Below are 12,427 nucleotides of genomic sequence, written 5' to 3'. Positions count from 1 at the left end.
GCGTGGAACGCAGCCAGCCGCAACGAGTACTAAACTCGTATTTGCTTTTTATGGATTCAAATTGGGTAAATATTGGAGGCTAACACCATGTTTACGATTGCTCAAAACATAGACCCCAGTTTTCGAGGCCTCTATCCAAGCAGATTACTTATTTTGTTAACATTAAAGACAAAACACAATGTTAAGCTTAAAGCTTATCTGCAAAACTACACAGGAACCAAATCATTGCTGCTGGGCACCGGCAAAACATAGCTGACTCTGCTAATAAACATATCCCAAAGAAACAACACGTCATTTACAGGACGGGTAAATAACACCGAGACGTGAAATATTTACTCTTCCCGATCACACAGATTTTAAGCTGCTTTACTCTTTGTAAATACACTTAGCCGCGGTATACACTGAACTTCTGCTTTGCCAAAGGTTCTTGCCGAACGACTGCTCGGCGCACCTACCGCGTGTTGCAGCTATCCTCTGCGGTCACGTATCACAGCCGTAACGCTGCTTCACAATCTTTTCAAAACTGTTTAGCTGGCCAAGTGAAAAGAAAAAGGAGGCGGTAGGTGTTTATCTGGTGATATGGCTCAGGTTAAAATCATGCTTTAAAAACGCAATAAAATACCACCAGTCACTACTACGAAGAGCACAGAAGGAAAATTTTCCTACTCCAAAATGCTGAAAACAGTAAGAAAAGTTTTCCTACGTTACAGCTCCTATCTGTATACCAAAATCTCTTTTCCTTAGGGTAGCCAAAATAATTGATGATGGGATGACACACATGATTTTTCTGAATCAGCGTTATGATAAAACACTGATGCAAGCCATTCTGCATCCTAGGTAACTTGCATGAATTTCTCTCTGGCCTTTAAACATCACTGAATTAGGAGATAAAACAACAAAAAAACCCTTCTTTTCATAACCTGCTCTAAACCCACTGACAGAACGAATCAAGATGCCTCCACAGATCATGAAAAGACTGATTACTTTGGCCATGCTCCCTAGTGTCATATCAGGAAGTAGAAATAATAACTTCACTTCCTCTTCAAGGCCAATTTTTTTTTTTTTTTTTTTAAGAATATACACAGAGATGATCTTACCCAAAAGGTCTGGACTTGGAGAACTACAGGTCAAATTTTCCAACAGAAACTGCACAATGAAATCAGAACTGAAACTCCAGTTAAGTGCAGGCAGAATGGAAATGCACCAGTACCTGTATGAGGCCCACATGGGACATTATTACTACTACTATTTTACACAGCCGGTTCTCAGGAAGTAGGATGGATGAAGAAAGGTCGGTTTTGTGATTATTAATAAACATGCATTTCTCTCAGTGAAAAAAATATTTAAATAAAAAGATAGGAAGCAGCGTTAGCCATCTCAGAAGCCACTGCCCTGGACGGCAGGCTGCAGAGCACGACAGCCCTTCCATCCCACCTTTATGTCGTTTCCTCCTTTGCAGCCATCAAGGCTGACGTGACTCTTTTCCTGGAGCTGCTGACATTTCCTGAGACATTATCAAAATTACTAAGCTCCCCTCGTTCATTTTCACTTTGACAAAAGATAACTAGAGATCCCAGTCAGTCACTTCTGCATTTTAAAATATATTCCAATAATTATGTGCTAATAGTGAGATCTGTTAGACTGCGCTGCAGACTCCCAAAGGAAGCCACGCCGCCGAGCTAAGCCGAGACCAAATAAAACAGTACGAGCCACACATCAGGCGACATTACTTCATCAGCCGTGGGGTGTGTGAAAGCTCAGGTAGTGGACGGAGAGACGTGAAGCTGAAAATCAGAGGAGAAAAAAAAGGCAAATCTGATTTTTTTTTCTACTCATGTTTATTCATGAACTTCACTTAACTTGATATCCCAGGAGCTGCTCAGCCATCATTAGATCATTCTGCAGCTGTACTTATTATGCATTCTCCTCTAACTGCAACAAAGCTTTCTGGAAACCCAAATATTATTACAGTGCTATCTACCCCGCTGTGTAGCTGCACAACCTGGTGCTAGAAGTAGGCAGGAGGAAGCAAGGAGGGCGAGCTGGGACCTCGCCACCAGCCTTTCCGCAGGGAAGGTTTCGAGAGGAGGAAGGGCTCTCCGTTCCTCGTGCCCACAGCTGGGGCTGCCCGAACCCTCTTCACCTCCTTCCTGGGGGCAGGCACGTTGCTTGCCAGGAAATAATCTCTTTTGTCAAGGGTGACGTGAACTTCCAACCTCAGAATGACCAACGGGCAAGTCAGCTCCTAACCCCCCAGGCTCTCCTTGCTGGCAGCCGCTGCCTATAACTTTTACTCACAGAAAAAGTGCCCAAAACAAACGAGGCAGACGAAGGAGAGAGCGGGAGGACGAGGGGGCACGCGATACACACCGGAGCTTTACGTGACGGCGTCAGCAGTGTCCCCAGAAGAGGGCACAGTTTTTGCATGGAAGAAGAGGCAGGGAATCTCTACAAGCTTTTCTCCTCCACGGGGCTGCAACAGCAAGGTGACTTAGTGGAGCTTGGTCAGTACTAAAGCTGCATTTTTGAAGGTGGATTCAGCTTCACCTAGAAAAACCTGAAGTGCATCCACATGAACATCAACCTGCCTTCCTGTACTTACCTGTTTAGATTAAGAGGCTCAACAGGAAGGCGAGTAACTTCAAAAGACTTCTTTACAGGAAGACAAATAATTTCTTCCTCTAGAGATCTCTCCCTTTCATAGATCCCTCAAGCATGTAACACAAGAGTATCATTTCTAACTCAGTGTTTTATCAATATTATTTCATATTATATAAATATTTAACTTAAGGAACAAGACTTACACACAGCTATCCAAACTCCAGTTTCTTAGAAAATGTTAATATTTGGCAGTAAAGCATGTCTTAATCATACAGTAAAGTCATCCGCTTAGAGCAGCCATAGTTGATTTGATACTGCACTCTTAACCCCAAAGAGTAAATTTAATTATCAGATTCAGGATTTCAGAATTTAGTGCATTATTTTCTTGCTGTCATGTTACACCCTGTAAGCGAATTTTAAAATAGTATTTCAGTTTCATGCATGCAACGTGCATATATTTTCTTAATATAAAATACTTAAAGTATTTCACTGTGGGTATATATGCATCTACCCACACAGTTACTGTGGCCTTAGGAAACAGGAATAGCACTGGACTCGAAGCCTTCCATTGAGAAATCGTGCTGCCACTGGGAATGTAAATAAGCTTTCACTCAAACTACTGACGAGATACTAGAGGTTAAGAGATGTACTAGAGGGTAAGTGTTAACAGCTGCTAATAGATGGATGTTAACAGGAGAAACTGAGATGCCTCACTATCGCAAGGAGCTTTGCTGAAATTCCCCACGTTGACTTCTTGCACGGAACATAAAACACATACAGGTCTCCTCAGCCAGTGCAAAACTGCACTCCTGCTGGATCCCTGACTCGTATTCCCACAGACTTACTTCCGTGCAAGGCCAAGGTTATCTGTACCATGGCTTTCCCTGCCCAGTGGAAGGCTGGGCATCTCTAATGTACTTGGTGCGCACTTTGAATCCTCCTCTGCCCTTGGGGAGGTCAAAGTCCAGCTCGTCCTCCTGATATCCCCAGCAGCTGCCACGACCTGCTGAGGCTCACAGGGCAAATTCCATTACATCCCCTATATCTATAGGTTTGGTACGTATGTGCAGAAAGCAGCCAGGTTTGGCCACACGGACTGGGTTCATGCTTGGTTCATTATTGCTCCCCAGTCTGGTACGTGTTTAATCATCCAGTCTACTCCAGATCAGCTCCCAAAAGGTGGCACCACTGGGCTACGAGCACCCTGATCGGTGCACGACCCTGCCCAAGTAACGGTGGCTACCTCACAAGAGGCAAGGCTCTCCTAGAGACTGTGAAATCTGTGTGGAGTTTCTAGAGTTTTTAGATCCTCTAGGATGAAAAACGCTAGCTACAAAAATATAAATTGTTGTAATTACGACCAAAATTTTTGTTACTCCATAGAGTGGACTGGATAGTCATTCATCACAGAGCTTGGAAATATGACCAACTTCCACTCTGACAAGGAGCGAGTGTTTGCCAGGACAACCTTTCAAGTTTTGCTTTGATGGCAGCTATTACTCTGATGTTGATGGTGTCAGTGACACCAAAATCAGTGTTTCTGTCCTCTCCTCTGACCAAACGCATACTTTAACTGATGAGTCTGAGGGAATTTAGACAATTCTCTAGCACTTCCATTTATAAACACATAATAAACACATTCTGTGCCCATTATACCAAGATTCAGGTGGGGAGTCACATCTGCTTCTTGTACACTGAGATGGTAAATAAAGTTTCTGAATATGAGGGAGCTGAGACTCCTTTTTACCCAAATCAGTATTATACTCAGGCAATTCCATGGTTTTAAGAGAATTGTTCCTTATTTACGCAGCAGTATTTCAAGAAGTATTGTCTTGTACTCTTTTGCTGAAGAACAAGGTTGTAAAAAGTGTCAGGTGCTTCCATTTGAGTGAGCAAGGCATTCCCTGAAAATGCAAAAGGTGCAGTATAGCAATTAAGCACTGGATAGGAAACAACAGTTTCAGGCAATAATGTTACTGTTTGAATCATGTGAATTGAAAGTGAGTCCAGTCACACAAGACTGAACTGCAACTCAAGTGACAAAAAAAACTTCAGCATAAAGCAAAGCAGAGTCTGGGTTTTTCTTCATTCCTTTCTGAAGGTATGTTTGTCTAATCACACTGTGTCTTCTATTCTTTGAAAAAAGGGACATCACAGACCATTAACTATACTCAGAAACTGTACTCATCATCACTGAATGACAGAACTTTCTGCACAGCGGATATCTGCATACAATTTTCATCACTTAAATACTCACTGACTGATTCGACCCAGAAGCTATTGAATGAGTTTTAACTGCCACCTTTCATAAAGGGACAACTGCTTAAGTGCTTAACATTCATAAATCAGAGTGTATTCAGCAACTGAACAGAACTATGTAATTCACACAAACCGATGTGTGAACACTACTGTTCACTAACTACAGTTCACAGGTCCCTGGCTGCTAGTACTCACGGTATTCTAAACTAAAAAAATCCACTGTAAACTTTACTTTCATGATTGCTGAGTATACACCCCCCCCCCAAAACAAACAAACAAATAAACAAAAAATCCCAAAAATGCAACATTTTGCTCAAAGTATCTTCCGTTTTCTCTTTCTGGAAAATCTTCCAACACATTCTACTACCAGCAGTTCTAAAAATAGCTGTCTTGATAAACAGATAATCAACGGAATCTGTGATTAATGTTATACAGCTGCAGCGAGATAGAAAACAGCCTGGAGTACATTACTCTTTGTTCAAGGAAAGTCTCTCCTAGTTACTATTTCTTGAACAGTAATTTGATACAATTTACAGTTAACCTCAAAACAATTTCTTTGCACATAACAAAAAGTCCCACCAAAAGAAGCACAGTCATCCTTATAAAAAAAAATCTGCTAGAAGAGATATCCAGTATGCATGTCCTTCCATAATGTAAGGCCCTGATCCTGCGAGATGCGCTATCCAGCTAACAATTTGTATACCACTCAGACCTACTGAAAGCAAAAGAACCCAATAACTGGAAGCAGAACCTGAAGAAATTCAAGCAAGAAACACAAAGGTGCGAGTCTTTATCTGCAGTTGGGCAAATTTCAACAACTTACCTCTGGATGGGATGGATTCTCTTACAGCAAGCCTTTTAAATCTAGAGTGGAAACCTTTCTAAAAGACATGATCTAGGTCAGGAACAAGTTATGGCCTACATCAGGCAGGAAATTAATGACTGCAATGATCCTTTCACAAAATAACAAAACAAAACAAAACACAGCCACCACATGAAAGCTGATGCAAGGGAGCTGTCTGCAGAGTACTTACAAGTGACAATCTTACCTTGTTTACATCCAAGTATTCTAACTTTGGCACTTCTGCTGTCTCTTGTTCCTCACTACTTCCTTCATCGATGTCACTGTCCTCCTCCTGTGTGGAGTCTCGCTTCTGCTCTGCGGAGGAAGACTTGGCTCCTTTTTTGTCCGGTTCCATGTCTACCGGATTCCCAGCTACACCAGGTTTCTTTTGTTCTGTGCCTTCTTCGCTGGGGAAAGTTTCCCCTGCCACGCTACAAGAAGGGCTGTCAATGCCACTGTCTCTGTTGGGAATTTTACCGTTACCATTCAGTTCTGCAGTGGAGTCTTTATTGCCCAGCTCTCTAGAGGGTTCTTTGCTCACATTCACAGCAGTACAGTCTTCGTGGCTTTTGTTATCGCCTATGCTTAGCTCTTTAATTTTCATTATGTCTGTGTTAGCTAGATCCGCGCTGCGCAGCACGTCCGGCTCGTTTTCCTCTGGTTCGCTTCTTTCATTTGCCGAGCAGCCGCTGGAAGCTACCGTGTCACAGTCACACGAGCCCAGTTGTCTGGAGGAGTCCAGGCCAGGCTCCATCTTAAGAGCTAAATTCAGCTGGTTTCTTTGAAGTATATGTACAGGTTGCCTACAGGAGAAGAGAAGGCACCCAAGTCACTCACGCTAACACCCAGAGATTTCAGAAGTGCCTCAGAAGAGACAAGGCCAGATTTTCATTTGATTCACATTTTGTTTCTTACAGCCCCCTGGCAATTCAAGGAAGCAAGGGTGTGCACATCACTGCAATAACATTCACCAAACAATTCAGATAAAACCAGGCCACTCCAAGCCAGAAGTTTTACTTATGGCCTAATGCCATGAGAACCCCGGCTCTTTAATACTTCCCACGTTGCCTGGAAGACTAGTTTGTTTTGGTGGTTTGAGGACAAGAGAAACATCTTTTAAAGGAAGTGCTTGGTTATGAGCTTGTTTAAATGGGAACTTATGTTCTTCAATGTAACAAAGTCCTTTGGGCACACTAATCTTTGCAAGAGATGCAACCCAGTTTAACGCTCTGTATATATACACATTTTCAGACAAAAGAAACTTATATTGTTTCATGATACACTGCAATTCAGCCATTCCCTGCCTCCAAGAAGCAAGCTAACATTAAGTGACATTTACTAAATCTTAGACAGAAAACTCATTTGTCTTAAATCACTGTTATCAAGTCTACCTTCTCAAAGCAGACCTGGGCTGCTTGTTTCTGGCAGAACATTAGCCAAATTCAGTGGGCCTCAAGCTCCAAGAATGACTCTGATGCAAACTAACAGTCATTGAAAAACATTTTTACAACAAATCTCTTACGCAGTCAGTCAAGCTTTGCACTTCCAGTGAAAAAACATTCTGAGAGAAGTCTCTGCATGACAACTAACATTTCCCATTGTTATATTTTAATTTAAAAATGCAAAAAAGAGAGATTAGAGCAGATATCAAAGACATATTTACCTAATACTTTCAAATTTCTCAATGAGCGTGTTGACTCCTGCTGATATTGGTATTTCTTCCTCTCCAGGCACTAAGCTCCTCGATGACTTGGGATCAGCTGGTAGAGGCCGAGAAGGCGCAGGAGGAATTCTCTCCTGCCCAGGTTTGAGATGGACAGGCTTAGGAGGTACTAATAAAACACAGAGAAAAATGGGGAGAATAAATCTCCATCTTCCTTATATTAAATTGACAAAAAAAATCCACGTAGTCAAGGCAGAACGAGGAGAATCCATTCTTTCTCCCTTCTTCATGAATTTCACTGATGCTGCTGCAGTACAAAACCATTTCTTACATAAAAGCAGACTGCCCTATGCTAAAGAAAAATGATGGGCTTCTATTTTGCATGTCTACAGCTCTATCAGATGCGTTAACGAACGAAGCAGCTTGCAGAACTTCACCGCTTCCTTGTTACCAAACAGGATGCACAGCTCACACTTAGTTTTTGCAAATGCTCTCGCCATCTCAATCACACTGCCCCCTCCATGACTTTTCAGGACTCAAATGCTCCATTGAATTTAACATACTGAACTAAAGCTTGAAGAGAAAAAAGAGGAAAAAAAGAGAAACTCAAACCACCAAAAAATAATCCCACTGTGGATTTCTGTGCCTTATATTTACTTGGCCAGAAACCCCACAAGCAGAATGTAACAGCTTTTCTTTCTTTCATTCTCCCTCCCCCATCCTTTTTGTGGTGCAGTCTTCATAAATTTCCTTCCTCTTTCAGTACTACATTGAGTTATACACTACAACAATTAAAGATACATTTTAAGATTGCAAACATTCTGCTTAAGAATTCACGAGGAGGTGTAGGTAAAAAGTTTAATATAGTATTCTGAAAAATGTTATTTAAAAAAAATTATTCAGACCTCTCATATTGTTTGCCGAGTAAATGGTTTTGGAAATACGCAAGCAGTAACCCATGGCAACAGGTTCACATGCAGTTACGGTTTCATACAGTGAAAGCAACTTCATATAAGCAGACCTTAAACTAGGAGACAGGCAAATCTGCAATGCACTTGCTCCCGAAGCGCACGCTACCTGAAGCGGCGCTGCCAAATCTTCGCTCGTCTTAAATATCCAAAGAGCTAATACATAAACGGGAAAACTCTAAATTCAGGTTTGCTTAAATAACTCTTTCAAGAACAATAATTTATTTCAAGAAATTCAGATTTCTTGATGGTCCATCTGGCACATCAGCATAATGCGATTAGCACTGTAATGGAGCTTTAATTAGCAACTGTTCTGAATGTGTAATTTCATGGTTACTTTCTTTAAGAGGATAACAGACACACAGGCTCCCAAAAAGCCAGCGCCTGCTGTCCCTCCTCTTCCCAGGCTCTGAACGGGCTGCAAGCTCCAGCCGAGCCTCGGCGTCTGCTCTCCGCCGGCGTGCGCGCAGCCGCCACGCACGGTCCCCGCTTCAGGTCAGTGACTATGGGTTGTTCCCAATTCTGGAGATCCAAATGCAGCAGGATTTAAAACTATGGATATTACTGATTTCATCTCAGCACCAAATAATAAAATCAGATCTTCTAACGATTTGAGCCTTAACAGGACACCTAAAATAGACAGACTGAGTCTCAGACTAGCCTAGCGTCCTAAGTTTTGAATTTGGAATTCCCATCTTAAAATAGAAGTGTTACAGTTCAGATTAAAAACCACACCACAAACCCCTCCTTGCACAGGAAAAATGAGTGAGCAGGAAAGGAAAATGATCTCGCATACCAATGCATCAACAACAACCACCCCCCACATCCCTATCCCCTGTCAAACACCTACGGGGCCCTTAAAAACTTAAGGCTGGTCTACAATGCTCAAAGGTGGATCTTACTGCCTCCCTCAAAGGGTTTACGCTCATAAGAATGGATACCATTGCTCTCCACGCGAACATCCGATCACCGCTAGGTCCTTCCCGCTAGCGGGCTCGACGGTCGCCCAGGCAGGACGCCCTGCAGCGCCAGCGTGCAAACGGGGAACTGAAGTGCGCCTCGGTGCTAGCTCCGAATCCGTAACCACCTCAGTCCTTCGGGGGGAAGGACACTTCTGCACCCAGGCAACGTCGCTAACCTTACTAAACACTATTTACAAAGCAAAACTAAAGCACGCAAGATGCGTACTCAAGAGCTGACGGCAAAACACCCACATTCAAATTTACAAGCAAGCAGCATCGTGGCTCCAGCAGCCACGCAGCTCTGCCGTCCGGCCGCCCGAGGCACGAAACGCGCGGCCGGCGCTGAAGCGAGCGGGTGCTGCTCTAGGTGGGGACGCGGGCGCCGGAGGGGGAAGCCGGGGACGCCCGCGGCACCGCCGCTGGGCGCCGGGCTCTACCCGCGGCCCGCGCGCCGGGGCCTGCCGAGACGGGCCGCACCGGCAGCCGAGAGGCTGCAGCTTCAGGCGGAGCCTGCGCCCCGAAGCCGGGCCGCGGAGCGGGGGTCCCCGGGGCGAGGAGCCCGAGCAGCTCCGGGGCGGAGGGGAACCTCTCGGGCTCGCGAATCTGAAGATTCCTGCACAAGAATAAAAACCGGAGAAAAGACTTCTGCGTCTGCCGTGAGGAAAGGCACCACAGCGTCGCGGTCACCTTCACTGGATGGAGCCACTGAGAACAAGCAAGGAGAGGTTGCAGGAGCAAGGTCAACCTGAACACGGCCAGCCAACAGACGCGACGCCCCGAAGGCGGCCTCTGGATCGGTACCTGCCCCACGACTCCCCGCTGATTATTATCTTTTATTTTGTCAATTGCATTGTCTGGAGAGATAGGAAGGAAATACTCTCCTTTCCTTGCTGGCTCTACGACCCACACAGTCAGGGCACCAATGAACTATACAATATAAACGAGATATTCCAAATTTACGAAGTCTGTAAAAGGGAAGAAAAAAAGAAATCTTTATCACCTCTCTTGCTTGCAAAGGCTCTAAAGTACTATTTTCTACTATTTTATGTAAGTTACTTGAAGATACTTTTTTAAAATTAGTTTGTTCTTGTAAAGAAATAAAGTGAAATAATAAAATAATTGTTTAAACTTTATGACAATTAAGCATCTCTCAGGAAGACGATGGGCATATCCGTGACCAAGGCTTGTAACGGCGATTTGCAGCCTTTGCCAACTTGGCTCAGTCTAGCATAAAACTCGAATATTAGAACCAGACTTCAGCCTAGAATCTGATTTTTGAGTACTGGGTAGTGTGCGACAGCCACATTTTGACTGATTCGTTTCTTATTAGATGACATTTACAGTGACATCATGAAGCCCAACAAGCTGGGTTCTATCAAAAAGAGTATTAGCAAAGGTAGCTAGCTAATCAAAATAGCATGTTACTTTTGGGTGCCTACTTTACCTCACTAATACACTTTCATCACTCGGAGCATCACGCCGTATGTCAGCTAGCGAGATACGCTGACGGCTTTGATTCCAAGCCTACGGCTCCAGTGGGAGGGAGGGCTGGGATGTGCGGCTCGGAGCAGCAGAAAGAGGACAGACGTCTCAGCGCTGGACACAGATTATGCTAATCTACTCAGGTAACTTTTAACTGTGATTAGAATCAAGCTAAGTAAGCTCCCTTCAGCGTTTCTCATGTATATATATTTATACACACACACATATAATTTTTATTTATATACATATATATTTTATATATATATATATATATATATATGAAAACAAACATATAAATAGATATATATATAAATAACTACACACACAAAACAGGCTACATCCTCAGTAACTGGAAATCAATGCTTCCTGCAACTTCAAAGAATTAAACCAGTCACATTCCAGGGTAGCAAATGAATTGATCTGCACCAGCTGAATTCACTCCATTTGTTACTAAACTTACGCTTTTGTTATTCTTTTTTATTGGTGGTACTAACAACATTCATCCAACACCCACTAAACAAATACGGAACACCAAGACCTCAAGGAGAAAGCTCTATAAATACACAGACCATTACCTAGGGGCATGATTCGAGCATGAACTAATACACCAGCTAAACATTTCAGATTGAATTCTACAATCAGAAGAGACCAAACTTTTCTTTGTAGCCGTTTAAGGTTTACCTGAACGGCATACCCAAAAATTGCTTTCATAAAGGCTTTTGGAGTTGGGGGTGCAAGGGCTCAGACTCTACCAAACCTCCTTACAGTAACCAGAACATTATATAGACAGGCTTCTTACAAACTTGTTATTTTATGAACTTAGTATCTTCTCTGGGCTTCTCAGCTTCTGTAGCCCAGCTAGAACATGGTTCTTCCTGACTTCTGTTCTGCCACATTTGGGGATAGTGACCTATTTCACTGTAATTCTTGCAGGTTTGTGGAACTACCACAGTCCATTTGCTACTCTGGAATGTGACTGGCTTATTTTATTTTATTTTTTTTAATATATTCATTCCATTTAGGCATTTCCTGTTGCTATGCATATTCTTTCAATAAATGGAAAACAGATCCAGGTTTAAACAATAAGCTATTCTTACTTATATTCTTTTAAAAAATTAATATAGAATGAAAACAATATTGCTAAATTAAACTTAAGACTTCACAGCTGTACATTGTATTTCCTGTATTGTTGTTACACTATGTGACAAGTAATTTGTTATTCCTGAATCAATTTCTTCTTGCAGGCTTCCCTAAGAGGTTATCTAGCATTGGAAAAAAGAACATAATAAAACTCTACTAGCTGTATTTAGACCTTAGAATATAAAATAACTCTACTTTGTCATGACTTAAAATTACAATAATTCATTTAAAAACATTTCACTTCATGCCTGAGAGAAGTTTCCACAGCTGCTGGGAAGACAAAGCCACTTACCTTGGGGTTTCTGCAGAGGATGCATTTTGGCCAGTGGAGTTTTGGTTTTGGGCTTCCTTCCAGTTTGATGGATACATTGCGCAGGGCTGATGTGCTGCAGTTCGCCACATGCTTCCAATGCTGGATTTGAGTCAATGTGACATTTGATTTGAAAAGGAGCACAAGGGCAACCTGAAGAGGAGGAAAAAAAAATTAATATCTATTTCCTTTTCTTAA

General features: G+C 42.7%; 1 protein-coding gene across 2 annotated transcripts in view; it reads right to left on the bottom strand.

Annotated features, from left to right (window-relative positions):
- FGD3 (FYVE, RhoGEF and PH domain containing 3) overlaps positions 1 to 12,427 on the bottom strand; it is a 111,054-nt gene that overhangs the window by 38,763 nt on the left and 59,864 nt on the right. For both annotated transcript variants that reach the window (XM_062585651.1, XM_062585652.1), the window contains exons 2-4: positions 12,212 to 12,382; positions 7,368 to 7,536; positions 5,910 to 6,507 (exon numbers count right to left, since the gene is read on the bottom strand). In XM_062585651.1, coding sequence (XP_062441635.1) covers positions 5,910 to 6,507; positions 7,368 to 7,536; positions 12,212 to 12,382 — 938 coding nt within the window. The remainder of the gene's footprint in view (positions 1 to 5,909; positions 6,508 to 7,367; positions 7,537 to 12,211; positions 12,383 to 12,427) is intronic.

Source organism: Rhea pennata, chromosome 12 (genome assembly GCF_028389875.1).
Source record: "Rhea pennata isolate bPtePen1 chromosome 12, bPtePen1.pri, whole genome shotgun sequence".
NCBI classification, from domain to species: Eukaryota; Metazoa; Chordata; class Aves; order Rheiformes; family Rheidae; genus Rhea; species Rhea pennata.
This window is presented reverse-complemented; position numbering and strand designations above follow the sequence as displayed.